General features: G+C 43.9%; 1 protein-coding gene across 1 annotated transcript in view; it reads right to left on the bottom strand.

The window, feature by feature from the left end:
- DNAlig4 (DNA ligase 4) overlaps positions 1 to 22,361 on the bottom strand; it is a 594,766-nt gene that overhangs the window by 97,593 nt on the left and 474,812 nt on the right. Inside the window, exons 16-17 of the mRNA XM_045745582.2 lie at positions 8,153 to 8,424; positions 4,580 to 4,681 (exon numbers count right to left, since the gene is read on the bottom strand). Coding sequence (XP_045601538.2) covers positions 4,580 to 4,681; positions 8,153 to 8,424 — 374 coding nt within the window. The remainder of the gene's footprint in view (positions 1 to 4,579; positions 4,682 to 8,152; positions 8,425 to 22,361) is intronic.

Raw genomic sequence — 22,361 nt, 5'->3', positions numbered from 1 at the left:
TATGTCCGATATGAGGATGAGAAAAAGTACTGGAGTAAGCACAGTACCCTGGGGGACTGAGCTCTTCACGGTTGATGGGCTGGATTTTATTTTGTTGACTATTACACATTGAGTTCTGTTGGTCAGGAAATTGTAGATCCATCTGCCTATTTTTCCGGTAATTCCTTTTGAACGCATTTTATGTGCAATAACGCCATGGTCACATTTATCAAAAGCTTTTGCGAAATCTGTGTAAATTACATCAGCGTTTTGTTTGTCTTCCATAGCATCTAATGCCATATCATAGTGGTCCAGCAACTGCGACAGGCAAGAGCGCCCTGTTCTGAAACCATGTTGTCCGGGGTTATGGAGATGCTGCGATTCCATGTATTTTGTGATCTTACTTCTTAGCACTCTCTCAAAAATTTTTATAATGTGCGATGTTAGTGCCATCGGTCTGTAATTTTTTGCCTCTGCCTTATTTCCTCCTTTATAAAGTGGTGCTATCTCTGCTGTTTTTAGTATATCAGGAATAACGCCAGTATCTAGGCTTTGTCTCCACAGAATGTGGAGGGCCTGCGATAATGGTTTTTTACAGTTCTTGATGAATATGGAGTTCCAAGAATCCGGGCCTGGTGCAGAGTGCAAAGGCATACTGTTTATGGCTTCTACAAAATCCAGTGGGGATAGGGTGACGTCTGATATATGATTTGATGTTGGTATCATATCCATGAAAAATTCATTTGGGTTATCAATCTTTAGTGCGTTTAATGGCTCACTGAAAACAGAGTCGTACTGCTTCCTCAGTAGCTCGCTCATTTCTTTGTTGTCATCGGTCCATCTCCCTTTCGCAGGGGCCCGATACTAGATGTGGTTTTTTATCTTGATTTTGCATAGGAGAGAAAATATTTCGGATTTCTCTCTATTTCACTGATGGCCTTTTCCTCTCTTTGCCTCTCCTGGGTTTTGTATAATTCTTGTAGCTTGCATTCAACTGTTTCTATTTCTTTACTTAACCTTCTTCGCCGTTCTTGAGATAGGGTGCGACTCTCAAGTTGTTCTGTGATTCGTTTTCTTCGCCTATATAGGGAACGACGTTCCCGTTCCAATCTGCATCTTTTCCTCTTTTTTCTTAGGGGTATGCGGTTTGAACATATTTCTAGTGCTACTGAGCTTATTTTTTTCAGGCACTGGTTCAGGTTTGCATTTTCTAGCTGTTCTTCCCAGTTTATTTCTGTGAAGTCCTGGTTTATTTGCTCCCAGTTTATCTGTTTATTATTGAAGTTGAATTTGCTGAAATCTCCTCCACCGGGAATCTGGACTGGTTTTGAAGGTCTACTCCCCATGGTTGTCATAACTTTAATTAAGTTGTGATCTGAGTAACAGGTATTTGTAATCATTATGTTCCTGATCAATTCATCATTATTAGTGAAAATGAGGTCCAGCGTGTTCTCCTTATTAGTTGGTTCTACTATTTGCTGGTTTAAGGCAAACCTGTCACACATCCGTAGCAGGTCATTTGCATGTGCCTGTTCATTTAGGCTACTTCCTGGTATTCTTTCTGATATTACTGTATTAGCCAGGTGCTTCCATTTCAGGTGCCGAAGGTTGAAGTCCCCAAGCAGGATGATGTTCGGAGCTGGATTTGTGAGGTTTTCCAAGCAGTGTTCTATTTTCATTAGTTGGTTTTTAACCCTCAAACCGCGCATATCATATATAAATGATATCAGTGACAAAACCGAAACTGTGCACATCATTTATATATGATTTCGTGTCTAGCGCTATAATTTAAATGCCCCGCCTGGGATAGGGGCAGCTATAGTACAGCCATGACCGATAGTTGCCAGATGCCACCTAGAAAAAAAATCCAGGCCAACATTCTTGGGTGTTACAGCGTCAGTATTGAGCAAGCCACCAAGGCTGGCGCACGCAGCACGAGCTCACAGCACCGCTGTTCAGCTTGTGACCACAGCATCGCCTACAAATACCATAATATAAATGATAATGCTATTATTTAGCAGTGATAATATTACTGAAGCCCCCTGACTGTGATAAAACTGACCAGGATTCTGATAATAGCAGGATTGTGGTGATATTTAGCGCTGTGCTCCATGGAGGGAGGAGTAAGGCTGAGGGAGGGAGGGTTGTGGCGTCATTTTCTGACTGTGTGTGGCCACCATTTATTGACTGCACTCACCATACCAGCTTAGTGGTTCGATATGGTGAACACAAATGTAGATACTTATATATAACGTGTGTATAATGTGAGATAACAGCGAGAGGAGTAGGTTGGGAGCCGCCATTTTGGTGAGGGAGGAGCGTCGTCTGCACGACTTGGCATGTTGTTTACTGATGGCCACTATGATCTTTGGGCACCATACCAGCTTATTTGTTCAGGTATGGTGAATAAAACAGGTAGATACTTATTTATAATGTGTGTATATAGCGTAATAACACCACAAATAATATTGTTGGATGACAAATATTAGTGTGTCTGGCCTTGAGGGCGGCCGCCGATCAGCTGACTGTGAGAGTAGCTACGTCTTTGTGCCTTTACTCACCATACAAGCTTAGATGTACAGTTATGGTGAACAAAACATGTAAATACGTATATATAACTTCTGTGTATAGTGAATAAATACAGAAAGAGTATTGTGGAAGGTGAATGAGGGTGAGTGAGGTGGTGTTGAGGGAGGGAGTGGCAGTGAGTGGCTCGCTGGTGTTTGGCAGTCACTCCTCGTTGCTTTTTGACACACACAAGGCCAACTTAGTAGTTCGTTATGGTGTACAAAACATGCAAATACTTATATATAACCTGTGTATATAGTGTAACAACAGCAAAACTATTTGTTTATTGTTTTATGATCATAATAATTGAATCACTAATATGCACACCATAATTTTGAGTACAGCGATGGTTCATCGCTGTACTCAAAACACTCATTTTATAATATAAATATACCACAATTCACTGTATGGAATAATATTACTGCAAAAAAAACTAAGAAAAAATCAGAGACATTGAAATAATTAGGTAATAATATATTTGTGGCAACTGCCATCTGACAGCTCGGGCGGAGTAGACCTCGTCTGGCGAAGGCTCTGCCAACGCCCCTTTTTTGCCACACTTCCCTACCCTATTGCGGCTAAAATATGCCACCTACGATTTTTTTGTTATTTTTTCCGTGATCAGGGAACAAAAATGAACACTTCTATAAGACGAAAGAATTTTTTGGAATTTTTTTTTTTGTTGCGCCTCTGGGTGTGAATTCCATTTGGGCCCCTAGCGGTTTGAGGGTTAAACTGCTGAGGGTTTGCCTCCGGTGACTTATATAGAAGGACAATAACTACATTTAGAATCTCTATTTTGATTACCAGCACTTCCACCATATCATTTGAGGTGTTTAGCAGCTCAGTACAGATGAGTGTGTCTTTGATGTAGAGGCTGACCCCACCCTGAAGCCGGTGTTTCCTATCACATCTGAAAAGATTGTACTCTGAGATCCATATTTCACCATCATGGTAGTCCTTTGTGTGGGTTTCTGTTAGGGCTGCAAACACTGCATTTGCCTCATGAAGGAGACCATCAATAAAGTGAACTTTGTTGGATTTGCGTGTTTTTATACCCTGGATGTTGGCAAATATAAATGATGTTATCGTGTTAGTGGAAGTGCTGGATGCCTTACTTGGTGTTAATATCTGAGGCTCTGGTAAGGAGGCCACTGTGTTTGCGTCCAGGGTGTGTTGTTTTGGAAGTGATTCGTCCAATTTTGGTAGTAGGACGGGTGTTGTGTGGTGTAGCACCTGTGTGCTTGTTGATAGTTTGTATTCCAGTCTTGTGGGTATCTCCCTTCCCCTCTGTAATCCTGTAGTGGTTCCATCTGACTGTTCCTCTCTCTTATATTTACTACTCTGTTTCTGCCTTCCTCTAAAAAATTTCCAGTAGTGTCATATTGATCTTCCCATCTATAACGCTGTGTACCTCTCACGTGGAATTCCGGACACTGAAGATTGTAGCATTTTTTGTCCCTAATTGAAAATTGACATAATTTAGGGTGGAAGTTTCTACACCCTGTTCCAAAACGGCATGTACCCCTCGCCAACATGTTCCTGCATTTTCGAGGATGCAGAAAATGGCATTTCGCTCCTAATTTTCCATATTTGCATATTCCTTTAGCATAGAATTTGCAAATGTGTTCCAGTTTTGCATTTTTCATGGTATTTATATCTGTGTCTGTCCTGTCTACCTCTTTATTGGAGCCATCTCCGTCTTTCGTCCCAATTCCTTCATTTATGCACTCTGTCTCACTGTTGCTCTCATCGTTTATATTACCTGACTCTGCAATATTGCTGTTATTTTGTACCACAATACCTTCTTCCTCCACACAACTGCTGCAGTTCTCTAAACTATCTAACACTTCAGATTATTGGTAGTGTGTGCCTCTGCTAACACTTTAGATTGTACACATATAAATTTCCAGTGAGAATTCAAAACATTTGGCCCAATGACAATAAGATAAATATGATTAGACTTTATATGTATAATGCATAGTTACTAAATTAACAGGTTATCTGTGTGCAGAAACAAAATAACACTTACAAAGAAAGCTGAAATGCGCCTGAAGAGAGCTCGAGTATCATCTGGTTCACAAAGTTTTTCATCCAGTTCACACATCTCATCTACTGATGGGGATCTCCATGACTGAAAATAAGCTTAGTTAATAAAAATCTATAGCAGCTAAATCAGTGCCATTATGAAAAACAGTACTGCTTCATCCACACACTACCCTTACTCAGTCAACAAGCAGCACTGGTTTGAGCCAGGAAAACCGACAAACAGTAAGGCCACAAGAGCACAGATCTCGATCATTCTCACCAAAGCTCAACCACATGCAACACTTCCTCTGATCAGGCTCAAGCTAACCATCTCACTAGAAGGCTTTAGCCTATAACACCTACCTGCACTTTGCAGCCTCAACCTCTACCTGCACTCTGCAGCCCCAACTTATAGCTCAACTGCTACCCACACTCTGCAGCCTCAACTTATAGCTCAACCTCTACCTGCACTCTGCTGCCCCAACTTATAGCTCAACCGCTACCTGCACTCTGCAGCCTCAACTTATAGCTCAACCTCTACCTGCACTCTGCAGCCTCAACTTATAGCTCAACCTCTACCTGCACTCTGCTGCCCCAACTTATAGCTCAACCGCTACCTGCACTCTGCAGCCTCAACTTATAGCTCAACCTCTACCTGCACTCTGCTGCCCCAACTTATAGCTCAACCTCTACCTGCACTCTGCAGCCTCAACTTATAGCTCAACCTCTACCTGCACTCTGCTGCCCCAACTTATAGCTCAACCGCTACCTACACTCTGCTGCCCCAACTTATAGCTCAACCTCTACCTGCACTCTGCAGCCTCAACTTATAGCTCAACCTCTACCTGCACTCTGCTGCCCCAACTTATAGCTCAACCTCTACCTGCACTCTGCTGCCCCAACTTATAGCTCAACCTCTACCTGCACTCTGCAGCCTCAACTTATAGCTCAACCTCTACCTGCACTCTGCTGCCCCAACTTATAGCTCAACCTCTACCTGCACTCTGCAGCCTCAACTTATAGCTCAACCTCTACCTGCACTCTGCTGCCCCAACTTATAGCTCAACCTCTACCTGCACTCTGCTGCCCCAACTTATAGCTCAACCGCTACCTGCACTCTGCAGCCTCAACTTATAGCTCACCCTGCAATGACATTTATGAACTATTGAAACCACTATAGTAATTATATATACTGTATTAATCATCATATGTTTGTTTACTTTCCAACTTGTCAAGCTGTTTCAAAAGACCATTGACAAACTCTGTTTGAAATCAAAGCATCTACAGCACACATCCATTAACACTAAGCATATTGTATACAGAATATATTATAAAACCAGCATTGAATGTAATGAAATGCTATTTTCTGGGTGAGATCTGGAGGCTTCCCCGGATCTATATATACCTGATGTGTATATATTAGACCGTAGCAACAGTTAATTGATGGAGTTCTATACCTACCGGGGACCACGAGCCAGAACCTGGGCCCCTCAGAGAGGTACAAGGAGCAATGGCCTATAGACACCTTTATGTAGTTGGCAGCAGTCTATAACTGCGATCTACCAAGTTAGGCAACCAGAAAGGTAGGATTCCCAAAACAAACTAAAGCTAGTTAAAAATTGCAAACCGAAAACACAGTTGCGTTCAAAATGTGAGGCACCAGATTCAAACCGAAGGGAAGGCAACAAAAGTGGTAACCCTGCAGCTAGACTAAAACACCGAGCCAGTCCCAGAACCTCAGATGAATCGGGACGTACCAATACGTGTCCTTTAGGTCCAGGGACAGCATCCAAGCATCCGACTCCAAGATAGATGGTGTTACTTGCAGGCGATGAGTCACAATAATGTGGCTGAAGTATGTTGACCAGACCACACACTAGAAGGTAAAGGGACGACGACGTTACAGCCTGTCCTGGACCATTCTCAATCAACTTGAGAATGGTCCAGGATGGACCGAAACGTCATCGTCCCTTCAACTTCTAGTGTGTGGTCTGGTCAACAAAGTGTTGCTTGTTTGTTTTCTTCCTGGGGGAGTTCTTCTGCTCTTTTTAGATGTGGGTCACAATTGACCACCAGATCATGGTATGTTTTGTTTCGCCTATCTTTCTGGGTGCTTCCCCAGTCAATGGCAATTATCACATACTTTAAAAGTAAAGTGCTCGTAGGCCATTGCTCCCTTCGTCTCGCTGAGAGAGAGGGGGGGGGGGAGCAGTGGTTCCCGGTAGGCAAAAAGACTCCTGTGACTGATGACCCCAAACTAATAGTAAATATCAGTTCGGATAGGTTCGGGAAGCCTGCCGGGCTCACCCAGCAAAAGATGATTCATTACATTCAACACTGGTTTTCTGGGGGGAGCCCCTTCGGCTCCCCGGAGCATACTAGGCTGATATGCTAATGTCAGACTTTGGCATCAGTCATGTGAATGGAGTTCTGTGGGCCTACCGGGGACCACGAGCCAGAACCTGGCCCCCTCAGAGAGGCATGGGGAGCAATGGCCTATAGAAACCTCCGTGTGGTTGGAAGCATTCTATGTCCGCCATCGACCGGGTCAGGCACCCAGAAAGGTAAGCATCCCAAAACAAACCCCTATTCTGGTGAAAATATTGCTACCAAAAGCCGAGAAGTGGATAGAACTCCCCTAAATTGAAATTGAAATAAGTTTATTGAGGTAAAATACACACAAAGGGATGAGGTAGCTCAAGCTATTCTCACACTGTTCAGTACAACGTATTCATACATATATAGACACACATCACAAACAATAAACATATTGCCGAACATTCTGAGAGATAAACATATACATTTCCTCCTTTACACAAGTAGTATAGTATCAGATACACACACAAATACTTTAACCCTTAAAGTGCGCATCACGTCATATGACGTGTTGGACGTTGTTCCAGTCAACTGCGCATCACGTCATATGATGTGTAGGAGTACGTACGAGTTTGTTAGGCCAAAGCTAGAATATGCAGCTGTTGTGTGGTGCCCATATCTTAAGAAGCACATCAACAAACTGGAAAAGGTGCAAAGACATGCTACTAAGTGGCTCCCAGAACTGAAGGGCAAGAGCTACGAGGAGAGGTTAGAAGCATTAAATATGCCAAAACTAGAAGACAGAAGAAAAAGAGGTGATATGATCACTACATACAAAATAGTAACAGGAATTGATAAAATCGACAGGGAAGATTTCCTGAGACCTGGCACTTCAAGAACAAGAGGTCATAGATTTAAACTAGCTAAACACAGATGCCGAAGAAATATAAGAAAATTCACCTTCGCAAATAGAGTGGTAGACGGTTGGAACAAGTTAAGTGAGAAGATGGTGGAGGCCAAGACCGTCAGTAGTTTCAAAGCGTTATATGACAAAGAGTGCTGGGAAGACGGGACACCACGAGCGTAGCTCTCATCCTGTAACTACACTTAGGTAATTACACCCTAACCAGCACAATACCAGTCTCTACCCAAGGCCAAACAAGGGCCCCAAGCCCCAGCTGACCCCAAGGGGTGAGGCAAATGCAAGTTTGTATAACACACCCTAGTATGAGAAGACCCCTGTCACTCAACTATGACTTACCTCTTTCTTCATATTGTCCATAATTCTTTTAATGCTCTTCCCATCTGCTGGTTCAGTGTAGCTATCTCCAAACTCATCAAACAGATCTTTCATTTGCTCCTTTTCATTCTCCCTAACATGTATAACATCCAAGGGACCCCAAGGTAGCAAACGACCGTTCTTAGAACATGCCTCAATCCATGAAGGTCGAACAATGTTGTGTTTACCCGAGTGAATATAGTTCTTCACACGAACAGGCATGGTATTTGTAATGATGCAGTGTGTGTTCTGTCCTGGAATAGAAAAGAACAATCAAATGTTAGAAGAAATGAAATACCCTGTCTGAATTCTGCAAATACACAATGTAATGGTCCCTATGATTCCCTTGTTATAACTTGAAATAAAGTTTACATCTTGTTGTAATGTTTTTATGAACATTGTTACAACTTGCTATATTGGTTGATATAACTGTTAGGTGTTAAAACTTGTTCAAACATTGTAGCAACGTTGTAATTTCATCATGTGTTTGGGGGGAAGGGTTCACAACAGCTGCCCAGCTGAACTCCAGTTATACCAAAGCCTTAACCCTACACACCAGTCCTGAGACCCATCTATTACTTACCAGAAGGCAGAACCAAAATCTGGTTAATTCTTTGAGTCCTGAAATATATATTGGTAATTACTCATTTGCTACTGATAAAAGTTCAGTCGCTCCTAGTACTGCCTGGAGCGGTACTAGGGCGCCTGACAGCTGGGTGGACAGCACTTCGGATTCGTAGTCCTGAGGTGCCGGGTTCGATCCTTGGTGGCGGTGGAGACAAATGGGCAAAACGTTTCTTTCACCCTGATCTCCCCTGTTACCTAGCAGTAAATAGGTATCTGGGAGTTATACAGTTGCTACGGGTTGCTTCGCGCGGGGGGGGGGGGGGGGGGGGGGAGGGAGGGGGTATCACAAAAAGGAGGCCTGGTCAAGGATTGGGCTGTGGGGACACTAAGCCCCGAAATCATCTCAAGATAACCTCAAGAAGATAGTTTGGCTGCCATGAATGTTCAGACACTGGATGGTGATGTTGCCAGATATAGTCCTGATGAGAAAATCAGTAGGAGCCATGAGGAGCATTCAAACCTGCTCACTTACCAGTTGATTGACAGTTGAGAGGCGGGACCAAAGAGCCAGAGCTCAACCCCCGCAAGCACAACTAAGTGAGTATTTAGTACTCCCAAGCTAGTGCCCTAGATCACTACACCAGTACACAGCCAACTTGAGATTCAGCTAACTCCACTAGGAGTCTTGAGGCTCTGGTTAGGAACCTCATGTCTCTGGAGGTAAAGTACAAATTTTCCTCATGGTTACTACTAATTTATACATTAATACATCATGTTAATGTGATTTCATTGTGCATTTGACAAGAAGCGTTAGAGGTGAACTACTTGACCACAAGCCAGAGAGCACAGGGGCAGTGTGTGAAGCTCCTTGTTTGAAACTTTAAACTTTCAATGTTGGAAGCCTCAGAACTTCTAGTGGATTTTGCTGAATTCCATGTTGCACTGTTTTTATTTTTTTTTTTTCAAAATGGGGGAGTGTTACTGGATGCCTGGGGAAGCAACTGTGAGTCCAATCATATGATGTGATGTGCAGCTGAAGGCCTAGCCAAGATGATGTTAGAGCCTTGCAGTGCATTCAAGAAGGCGAGAATGAATAGAACTCAAAAGAGGCCAGATCCATAACTGAGGCCTTACTGGGTTACTCAGAAGGTATGTACCAAGCACCCTGCGCCTCTGCCGGGAAAACATGACAGGACAAGAACTTCCAGAATGATGAATCTGGGGTGCCCAAAGACACCCAGAAATGTATCCTGGGGGAACCCTGCACCTAACTCAAAAGCATACAGGGAAGGGGGTTATGAAAACACCTGACCCTGCTCAGAGAACATGGGGGCCAACACAGGGTCAAAAGGAACCCCCAAGAGTTCCAATCAGACTCCCACAGAATCCTGGGAACAGCAGCCAAAGGCCCTGGGGCAGAGCACTCATCCATGCCCATTGCCCAGGAAGGGAAAGCAAAGTTCAAGGCAAAAACTTCGAAAGAAGGGGTTGGCTGGGAGAACCCAGAAGCCTCTGTGGAATAGAATGGCTCAACTGCCTCAGCACCCACATCAGAAGGGGCAACCTCCAGAACTGCCCAGCCACATCCCGAGCTAAACGCAGCCCCAAATTCAAAACCCTCAGATGTATCGAAGCTGGAAGCAGGGGAAGAGGAGAAGGGCAAAACCGGCCCACCAATGAAGGTACAGGGGGTGCGGGCAGAACCACGATCAAATTAATCAACACCCCAGATCCAAATTCTCAAAACACCAAACAGGGCATATCCAGGGCATCCAACTAGCACACAACTAAGTATGCTGCAAAATGGATAAACGTGTAATACAAAGCGACTGCTGCCTGAGACATCTGGACTTCCACAGAGGAATGAATGAGCACATGGGAAGCAAACAAGTCCCACAAGACTCAGGGTTGAAGGTGACACCAACCCAATAGGCACCGAGCAAAAAAGAATCTAAACCCTCTGCAGCACCTGCCATACCGCCGCAAACTCCCACATAGTGTTGCGAGCTCAAATTATAGACAGCCGTCATTGCCCTTGGCCGGACTGCTGAGCGCTGGTCACAAAGCCCTAACATAAACATTGCAGAGGAAACAAAAATATCGAGGGGTGAGGAGCAAGGCGCCATGGCACCGAACCCCAAAAAACCCGAAAAGGAAGCAGTTGATGCAGCAACCAGTGCAAGTACATGGGAGGGGGAGGGGGGGGGGGGGAAGGGGGTGAACCCAGCCATCATGATAGTGGCAAAAGGGGGCTGCCCCGAAGATACCAGAACAACCTCTGAAGCCAAATCCTGCTCAGTGGGAAAACCAGCAAGACACAGTTCAGGCTCCTGCACAACTGCTTGAGCAACCACCGAGTGACCCGGGACCCCTCAAAAACATCAGACAATGGGACTGCAGCTGGAGCAAAGCCACAGGAGGAAGAGAAATGGATGCAATCTGAGAATCCCACATGAGGCTCAGCCATTCCAAACCCGAAATGGAACCATATGGGACTTCCTCCAATTCAACAGGAACCCGAACCAGGCAAGCTGGGAAGAACCACGTCCCTGGCAAGCAGACATGCAGATTAACTGGGAACCAGTCGTTGAGGTATGCCAGAACCCGAACCCTTAGTAGAGGAAGACAGGCCACCAAGACTCGGGTAAAACGCATGAACACGCGAGGTGCCAGATTCAAGCTGAATGGAAGGCAGCGAAAGCAGTATGCCCGATGTCCAACCATGAAACCTAGCCAATCCCTGAACCCCGGATGAATAGGAATGTGCCAATACGCGTCCTCGAGGTCCAGAGATATTCAAGTGCACGGTTCGAGAAGAAGCTGGACCTGGGACAAGGAATCGAACGGCTCAGACGTGACAAGTCCAGAATGAACCGCAGATCCGCACAGTTCCGTTTCATAACAGGAACCAGGCAAGAAACCTCCACTTGAGGGACGAAGTCGTTTTGACCACCCCTAAGCAAACCCTGGATGATACCTGGTTGATACCTGGTTAATGGGGTTCTGGGAGTTCTTCTATTCCCCAAGCCCGGCCTGAGGCCAGGCTCGACTTGTGAGAGTTTGGTCCACCAGGCTGTTGCTTGGAGTGGCCCGCAGGCCCACATACCACCACAGCCCGGCTCATCCGGAACTGATCCCACTCCAATATGACCTGACAGAGAGACAGGGAAGAAGCCTGCCCAGCCAGCCCCAAACCCCCCAACCGAAGGAGGAACCACCCAACGCCACCAAAGGCTGGAAGACGTGAAAAGCCCACGAATCATGGGAAAAAACGTGGGAAAACAGCGCCAGCATCCTCCCCATCACCCTGTCAATGGGGCGCCCTGCGAAAGGGCCGACGCGACCTCTGAGAAGCCGACTTCCATGTAGAGCGACCAGCACTGACCATAAGAAGGCGGCCCTGGAGGACGCACCAGCTCCAAAACTGGCACAAAAGGCCCACCTCGATAACAATACCTGAGCCTTGGCATGACTACCCTGGGAAGAGCGAGCACCCCTTCTTCCCTTCGGAGAACTAACAAATCAGAAACAGGGCAGCAACTGACAGAAGCCCGCCAACAAAAACTGAGTAGCATATCCCTTCATAAATAACAGAGGACAGAACAGAGATGAAAACTGTAAAGCCAGGGCCCAAGCAGAATCTAAAGAGAGAGTGAGGACGGCCTGCCAACATATGAGACAGGGGGCAAAAAACATAGAAACAGCTTCCCAGAGGATGGATGCGAACAGCTTCAACAAGGCAGTTGAAACCAGAACTCCGGCTGAAGGCCTCCCACTCAATGCCTCTGAAAGCAAATCCGAGGACAGCTCGAGAAGACGAAGACCACAAGACCGAAGCCAAATGACCCCGAGTTCGATGGTCATCCGCCACCAAGGCAGCTGAAAGAGAGAGGGGACCTGAGCATGGAACTGCTCTGACCCATATCACAGAAAAACACAGGGCAGAAAAGCCACGCATTGTGGAACTCCAAAGAGCCCCCAAAAGCACCTGCAACACCGAGGAAACCTCTCGCCACTCAAGTGTGCGAGTCTGGCAAAACCCATGCCAAGCTCCCAAGGAAAAGAAAGGGCAGTCTGCCAGACAGGAAGACTCTGGAACCTTGTAACGCACCCAATATGGGAAGAAGAACCAAACTCAAAGGAAGCCAGATCCATTAATGAGGCACAAACTAGGTCTTGCAGGAAGTACGCATCTAGGGCCTCCTGAACCTGTGTAGAAAAATCTGAGAAGAAGGAAACCTTTGGAAGGATGTATTTGACGAACCCTAGGGCACCTGTAAACAAACCAAGCTCAAATTCATACACAGATGAAAATACAAAAAAACAACGTTGAATGTAATGAAATGCCATTTTCTGGGTGAGACCCAGAGGCTCCCCGGAGCTATCCCAGGCTGATTATGCTACCTTGCCTTGAGGTTACCTTGAGGTGCTTCCGGGGCTTAGTGTCCCCATGGCCCGGTTGTCGACCAGGCCTCCTGGTTGCTGGACTGATCAACCAGGCTGTTTGACGCGGCTGCTCGCAGCCTGACGTATGAGTCACAGCCTGGTTGATCAGGTATCCTTTGGAGAAGCTTATCCAGTTCTCTCTTGAACACTGTGAGGGGTCGACCAGTTATGCCCCTTATGTGTAGTGGAAGCGTGTTGAACAGTCTCGGGCCTCTGATGTTGATAGAGTTCTCTCTCAGAGTACCTGTTACACCTCTGTATTTTCAATGGGGGTATTCTGCACATCCTGCCATGTCTTCTGGTCTCATGTGATGTTATTTCTGTGTGCAGGTTTGGGACCAGCCCCTCAATTATTTTCCACGTGTAAATTATTATGTATCTCTCCCGCCTGCACTCAAGGGAGTACAGATTTAGGCTCTTTAGTCGGTCCCAGTAATTTAGATGTTTTACTGAGTGGATTCTAGCAGTAAAGGATCTCTGCACGCTCTCCAGGTCAGCAATTTCTCCAGCTTTGAAAGGGGCTGTCATTGTGCAGCAGTACTCCACTCTAGAGAGCACAAGCGTTTTGAAAAGTATCATCATCGGTATAGCATCTCCAGTGTGAAAAGTTCTTGTTATCCAACCTGTCATTTTTCTTGCAGTTGTGTGACGGCTACTTTATTGTGTTCTTTAAAGGTAAGGTTTTCCGACATGAGTACACCCAGATCCTTTACATTGCCTTTTCGTTCTATGTTATGATTTGCCTGAGTTTTGTACGTGGTTTCTGTTTTTATATTTTCAATTTTTCCGTAGCGCATGAGCTGGAACTTATCCTCGTTAAACACCATATATTTTCTGTAGCCCATAGAAAGACCTGATCTACATCTGATTGGAGGTTTGCCTGTCCTCTATGTTGCCAACTCTCATGAAAATCCTAGTGTCATCTTGCAAAGGATGATACAGTGCTATAGGTTGTGTTCTTGTCTATGTCCGATATGAGGATGAGAAAAAGTACTGGAGCAAGCACAGTACCCTGGGGGACTGAGCTCTTCATGGTTCATAGGCTGGATTTTATTTTGTTGACTATTACACATTGGGTTCTGTTAGTCAGGAAATTGTAGATCCATCTGCCTATTTTCCCGGTAATTCCTTTTGAATGCATTTATGTGCAATAACACCATGGTCACATTTATCAAAAGCTTTTGCAAAATCTGTGTAAATTACATTAGCGCTTTGTTTGTCTTCCATAGCATCAAATGCCATATCATAGTGGTCCAGCAACTGCGACAGGCAAGAGCGCCCTGTTCTGAAACCATGTTGTCCGGGGTTATGGAGGTGCTGTGATTCCATGTATTTTGTGATCTTACTTCTTAGCACTCTCTCAAAAATTTTTATGATGTGCGATGTTAGTGCTATCGGTCTGTAATTTTTTGCCTCTGCCTTACTTTCCTCCTTTATGGAGTGGTGCTATCTCTGCTGTTTTTAGTATGTCAGGGATAACGCCAGTATCTAGGCTTTGTCTCCACAGAATGTGAAGGGCCTGCGATAGTGGTTTTTTACAGTTCTTGATGAATATGGAGTTCCAAGAATCCGGGCCTGGTGCAGAGTGCATAGGCATACTGTTTATGGCTTCTTCAAAATCTAGTGGGGATAGGGCAACGTCTGATATATGATTTGATGTTGGTATCATATCCATGAAAAATTCATTTGGGTTATCAATCTTTAGTGCATTTAATGGCTCGCTGAAAACAGAGTTGTACTGCTTCCTCAGTAGCTTGCTCATTTCTTTGTTGTCATCGGTGAAAGTTCCATCTCCCTTTCGCAGGGGCCCGATACTAGATGTGGTTTTTGATCTTGATTTTGCATAGGAGAAAAAATATTTCGGATTTCTCTCTATGTCACTGATGGCCTTTTGCTCTCTTTGCCTCTCCTGGGTTTTGTATGAATCTTGTAGCTTGAGTTCAATTGTTTCTATTTCTCTACCTAACCTTCTTCGCCGTTCTTGAGATAGGGTGCGACTCTCAAGTTGTTCCGCGATTCGTTTTCTTGCCTATATAGGGAACGACGTTCCTGTTCCAATCTGCATCTCTTTCTCTTTTTTCTTAGGGGTATGCGGTTTGAACATATTTCTAGTGTTACTGAGCTTATTTTTTCCAGGCACTGGTTCAGGTTTGCATTTTCTAGCTGTTCTTCCCAGTTTATTTCTGTGAAGTCCTGGTTTATTTGCTCCCAGTTTATCTGTTTATTATTGAAGTTGAATTTGCTGAAATCTCCTCCACCAGGAATCTGGACTGGTTTTGAAGGTCCATTCCCCATGGTTGTCAGAACTTCAATTAAGTTGTGATCTGAGTAACAGGTAATTGTAATCATTATGTTCCCGATCAACTCATCATTATTAGTGAAAATGAGGTCCAGCGTGTTCTCCTTCCTTGTTGGTTCTACTATTTGCTGGTTTAAGGCAAACCTATCGCACATCCGTAACAGGTCATTTGCATGTGCCTGTTCATTTAGGCTACTTCCTGGTATTCTTTCTGATATTACTGTATTACCCAGGTGCTTCCATTTCAGGTGCCGTAGGTTGAAGTCCCCAAGGAGGATGATGTTCGGAGCTGGATTTGTGAGGTTTTCCAAGCAGTGTTCTATTTTCATTAGTTGGTCTTTAAACTGCTGAGGGTTTGCCTCCGGTGACTTATATACAAGGACAACAACTACATTTAGGATCTCTATTTTGACTATCAGCACTTCCACCATGTCATTTGAGGTGTTTAGCAGCTCAGTACAGATGAGTGTGTCTTTGATGTAGAGGCTGACCCCACCCTGAAGCCGGTGTTTCCTATCACATCTGAAGAGATTGTACTCTGAGATCCATATGTCACCATCAAGGTAGTCCTTTGTGTGAGTTTCCGTTAGGGCTGCAAACACTGCATTTGCCTCATGAAGGAGACCATCTATAAAGTGAACTTTGTTGGATTTGCGTGTTTTTATACCCTGGATGTTGGCAAATATAAATGATGTTATTGTGTTAGTGGAAGTGCTGGATGCTTTACTTGGTGTTAATATCTGAGGCTCTGGTAAGGAGGCCACTGTGTTTGCGTCCTCTCTAGCATTTGACCGAGTTGGTGGTAGAATCTGGTTATTTTTAGCCAATCTTCTCGTCCTCCTCTTGCTAAAAAATTATCCCGGTCGATGGAGTAGTGGCTGTTTTCATAGTGGTAGTCTGTCGGTTTTATTCGCCTGGTACCTCTTATATGAAAAGCTGGACATTCAGCATTGAAGCACTCTTTCCTGTCCAAAAGTTCTTGCAAATTTCTGGGTGAAAGAATTGACAGCTTTTGGTACATTTACCTGTATTGAGGAGGTTTTCTGCACTTTCTAGGGTGATCGTATGTACATGTTCCATTTGTTCTTCCCGATTCCCCATGCTTACAGGTAGCCCATTTGTAATACCAACAGATTTTGGGGCCTTGTTTTGTTTGTTTCCCTTTGCCAGGGACCGCACTCTGCTGCGGCGTCCCCGACACTGTGCCCTGCTCCGGTGCCTGTGACACCGCGCTCTGCTCAGGGGTCCCCGACTCCGCACCCTGCTCAGGCATCCCCGACTCCGCGCCCTGCTCAGGCATCCCCGACTCCACGCCCTGCTCAGGCATCCCCGACTCCGCGCCCTGCTCAGGCATCCCCGACTCCGCGCCCTGCTCAGGTGCCACTGCTGGTTGTACCTTGGTGTCATGTACAGTTTGTTTGAAGACATTAGAAATTGCTATGCAGGCATTAATTAGTAATTCTCTGTTTTCGGCGGGAGTTTTATCCAGGATTTCCATCAACTTCAAAAAAGTTACATCATCCTTTTTGCAGAGCCAGTACACAGAGTGGTCACTGGGACCATTTCTCCTTGAGTCATGTTGGCACATTTTTTGTGTATGGCTGCTGAACAGAGTTGGCATTGAAAGCTCTGTTGGTAATCTACCTTCATGTTGCATTCTATGCACGTTTTTATCAAAGCCATTTTTTGAACACTTCTGCTCAGTGGTGATGGTCTTACCAGGTCTTACAAGGTGGGGTGTTGACCGGTGGGGGGGGGGGTTAACCGCGGGTGCTGGCCGTGGGTGTTGACCGTGGGTGTTTACCAACTTGAGACAGGCCCGGAGGGGCAGTATGGATGGCCAGTGTTGCTATTACGTGTCGCACTCTTAATTTGTTTTGTTCACTTGTTAAATTACGTTACTTGCATTTTCCCACTAGTTATCTTACAGCGGATGCGTCTAGTTTCTGTGTCTGGGCACTAGTTACCTGAGTATGTTTCACTATTTGAAAAAATACACACACAAGAGGGTACTGGGGTGGGCCTACCTCCAAATGGCCCTTGTTTACATACACACGACAGAATTATTATGTGTATAATTTGTTCACTTGATATTAAAATATGTTATCTTAATTTTTGTTATAATAGACACAGGTTTTGCATTGAGAGCTTAACACTATGGGCACTGATTATTTGATGTTTCAATAGCGAGAGATGAGATTTATTGACGACTTGGCAACTATCGCCTAAGGCCTCCTGGCACCACGAGGGCAGGCTTGACTACACACGAATTTCACTTATTTTTCCTTGAACACAAACGGTCGGATGGTAATCACTATGATATATTGGTTAATATATTGAGACACACTTTAAAAGTTATCTGACTGTGTTTAATTCCTGTATCACTGAAATGTCCCTAGATATATATTGTTTTCTGCGGAGCTCACATAGCATGGCCCTTCCCCTCTCATGCCCAGAACTGGGAGTTAGACTTTGGCATCAGTCATGTGTATGGAGTTCTTAGGGCCTACTGGGGACCACTGCCAGAACCTGGCCCCCTCAGAGAGGCAAGGGAGCAATGGCCTATAGAAACTCCCATGTGGTTGGAAGCATTCTATGTCTGCCATCGACCGGGTCAAGCAAACATAAAGGAAAGCGACACAAAACAAACTTTCATTCTGGTTAAAATTGCTACCAAAAGTCGAACTAGTGGATAGAAATCCCCAACAGAAAACAAGCAAACTAGTATACCTGGTTGATGGGGTTCTGGGAGTTCTTCTACTCCCAAGCCCGGCCCGAGGCCAAGCCAAGCTTGACTTGTGAGAGTTTGGTCCACTAGGCTGTTGCTTGGAGCAGTCCGCAGGCCCACATACCCACTACAGCTCGGTTGGTCCGGCACTCCTTGGAGGAATAAATCTAGTTTCCTCTTGAAGATGTCCACGGTTGTTCCGGAAATATTTCTTATGCTCACTGGGAGGGTGTTAAACAACCGTGGAACTCTGATGTTTATACAGTGTTCTCTGATTGTGCCTATGGCACCCCTGCTTTTCACTGGTTCTATTCTGCATTTTCCTCCATATCGTTCACTCTAGTACGTTGTTATTTTACTGTGTAGATTTGGTGCTTGGCCCTCCAGTATCTTCCATGGGTATATTATTTGATATCTCTCTCGTCTCCTTTCTAGTGAGTACAGTTAATTTGGGTGCTTTATCGCGTCTATGCGTGCCGTACATGTTCTCTGTATTCCCTCTATTTCTAGCAATCTCTCCTGCTCTGAAGGGGGAAGTGAGTACTGAGCAGTACTCAAGATGGGACAACACAAGTGATTTGAAGAATACAACCATTGTGATGGGATCCCTGGATTTGAAAGTTCTCATAATACATCTGATCATTTTTCTGGCTGACGCAATATTTGCTTGGTTATGCTCCCTAAACGTTAGGTCGTCAGACATTATTATTCCCAAATCCTTTATATGCTGTTTCCCTACTATGGGGACATTTGATTGTGTTTTGTACAATGTATTATGTTTAACCCTTAAACCGCGCACATCATATATAATATTATATATATATATATACATATATATATATATATATATATATATATATATATATATATATATATGTATATATATATATATTATGTATGTCGTACCTAGTAGCCAGAACGCACTTCTCAGCCTACTATGCAAGGCCCGATTTGCCTAATAAGCCAAGTTTTCCTGAATTAAAATATTTTCTCTAATTTTTTTCTTATGAAATGATAAAGCTACCCATTTCATTATGTATGAGGTCAATTTTTTTTATTGGAGTTAAAATTAACGTAGATATATGACCGAACCTAACTAACCCTACCTAACCTATCTTTATAGGTTAGGTTAGGTTAGGTAGCCGAAAAACTTAGGTTAGGTTAGGTAGGTTAGGTAGTCGAAAAAACATTGATTTATGAAAACTTGGCTTATTAAGCAAATTGGGCCTTGCATAGTAGGCTGAGAAGTGCATTCTGGCTACTAGGTACGGCATTATATATATATATATATATATATATATATATATATTATATATATATATATATATATATAATATATATATATATATATATATATATATATATATATTTATATATATATAATATTTTTATGTTTATTGTCAGTTAAGGCTCGCCAATGACTACCCCTATCCCACGCGGGGCGTTTAAATTATAGCGCTAGACATGAAAGCATATATAAATGATGTGCACGGTTTCGGTTTTGTCACTATCATTCATATATATATATAGTGGTACCTCGACATACGATTGCCTCTACTTACAATAATTTCGAGTTACGATGTAAATTTCATCGAAAAATGCGACTCGACATCCGATGGTGTCGTCTACTTCGATATTTGTGGTACGAGTTCGGGTCGGCCGAGCACGTGGTTCCCGGTCACGTGGTCCGACCTGCCTCAGTTTACTACAGATACCGCTTAGTGACGATCACTATAAGAAATTCTGCTTTTGTGTTGATTTTTTGCATTTTGAAACATTAAAGTAATTGTTATATAATACGCCATGAGTCCCAGGAAAGTCAGTGGTAAGGCTCAACATATGAGATCCCATGTAAGAATGACCATAGAGCAGAAACAAGAGATCATTCATAAATATGAAGATGGTGTGCAGGTAGGTGAACTGGCTAGGCAGTACAACAAATCTCAGTCAACAATATCCACCATACTAGCTAAGAAAAAGGACATTATGGGTGCTAAAGTGATGCATCATTACAGACAAATGTTAAAACGAAGGGAAAAACAAATGTCTCTTGACAAATTTGTAGTGAGACAAACAAGCACTGAACCACAACCAGGTCCTAGTGGTATTCAGGCAAAACGTAGGAGAGAGAGTACCCCAGAGAAAACATCACTCCCTGATGTGATAATGAAGGGGACTCTCCTTCCAAACAGTAACAACTCTCCTCCTCCCCCATCACCATCTTCCATACGCCATCAAGAGCCCTCCATAAAGGTAAGAGTAACTTTGGTACTGTATTGTAGTTAGAAAAAAAACATTGTATTCAGTATAAAATGTATTTTTATGGTAATATTTTGGAGGGTGGGGAACAAATTAATTCAAATCCCTTTATTTCTTATGGGAAAAATTCGCTTCGACTTCCGATCCGTCTCTGGGAATGGATTAGCATCGGAAGTCGAGGCCCCATTGTATATGAATGAGATATATATATATATATATAATATATATATATATATATAATATATATATATATATATATATATATATATATATATATATATATATATATATATATGTCGTACCTAGTAGCCAGAACTCACTTCTCAGCCTACTATTCAAGGCCCGATTTGCCTAATAAGCCAAGTTTTCCTGAATTAATATATTTACTATAATTTTTTCTTATGAAATGATAAAGCAACCCTTTTCTCTATGTATGAGGTCAATTTTTTGTTATTGGAGTTAAAATTAACGTAGATATATGACCGACCTAACCAACCCTACCTAACCTAACCTAACCTATATTTATAGGTAAGGTTAGGTTTAGGTAGCGAAAAAAAGCTAGGTTAGGTTAGGTTAGGTAGGTTAGGTAGACGAAAAAACATTAATTCATGAAAACTTGGCTTATTAGGCAAATCGGGCCTTGAATAGTAGGCTGAGAAGTGCGTTCTGGCTATTAGGTACGACATATATATATATATATATATATATATATGATGATATCAGTGACAAAACCGAAACCGTGCACATCATTTATATATGCTTTCGTGTCTAGCGCTATAAATTTAAAACACCCCGCGTGGGATTAGGGGTAGTCATTGGCGAGTCTCAACCGACCATAAACAAAACCCAGCCTGGGGAAAAAATCCAGCATGGGTCCCCTTTGTGTACAGGCCTCAGTTACCCGGCGGACACCATGGCGAGTGCATCAAGTTCCGACGACCGTCCTCGCTCAGCGAGGCGTTCCTCGCGACCTCTGACCAAGGATGAAATTAACAAGAATTTGTTCCCGGATGGTGATGAGTCTGATATTGAAGACTCAGACTTTGATCGATGACTACACACAGCCCTCAGAGGTTGATATGACCGACGACGAGTGAGAACATGCTGGCTCCACCAGGGCTAGGCCTAGCATCTTGCCCATGGCCTCCTTGCTTTCACTCGACCCCAATTTGTGCAAGACCATACAGTTCATGTGCTCCCTTGCAAGATATTGATGTTTTGCTCGACGATTCTGAAGAAGGTGAATCATTTTCCGGTTTTAGTGACTTAGAATCGGAAAATAGTTTCGCTAGTGCAAGTGGAGTGTGTGGCACACTCCACACTGCCAAGCGACAACTTGTCGCGTCAGCAGCATCTGGCCAAGCCATACGGAACCGCATGGTATCACATGAACAAAGAACCTCAACATCGAGTAAGTTTTCCATCACCGTCCTGCCCGCCCCTACTGTTCCTAGACCTGCTTCAGCTCCTGGTCTACATTTTCCTTGCAGTGGTGCCGCTATTGGCTCTCGAAAGACACCCGGTGTTTTAGTGTGGAGTGATGGGACAGATTTTGTTCCACAAATTCCTGTTTTTGATAATTCGGATGTTGGAATTACAGACATTTTCCCTGATAAAGGTGCAGATATGTGTGAAATGGACTATTTTACTGCATATTTTGATGTGCCCTAATGGAATATATTGTTCATGAGCGAACAAATATGCGACTGATCTCATTGATGAGGAGGAGTTATCCGATTATTCACATTTGCAGAGATGGAAAGATACGACTGTAGGTGAAATGTATGTGTTTTTGGCACTGTGTAAGTTGATGAAACATTGTGTCAAACACATAATCGACCATTATTGGAGCAAAGACCATACTGTTCCAACACCGATGTTCGGCAAATATA

This window comes from Procambarus clarkii, chromosome 16 (genome assembly GCF_040958095.1).
Source record: "Procambarus clarkii isolate CNS0578487 chromosome 16, FALCON_Pclarkii_2.0, whole genome shotgun sequence".
Lineage (NCBI taxonomy): Eukaryota > Metazoa > Arthropoda > Malacostraca > Decapoda > Cambaridae > Procambarus > Procambarus clarkii.
This window is presented reverse-complemented; position numbering and strand designations above follow the sequence as displayed.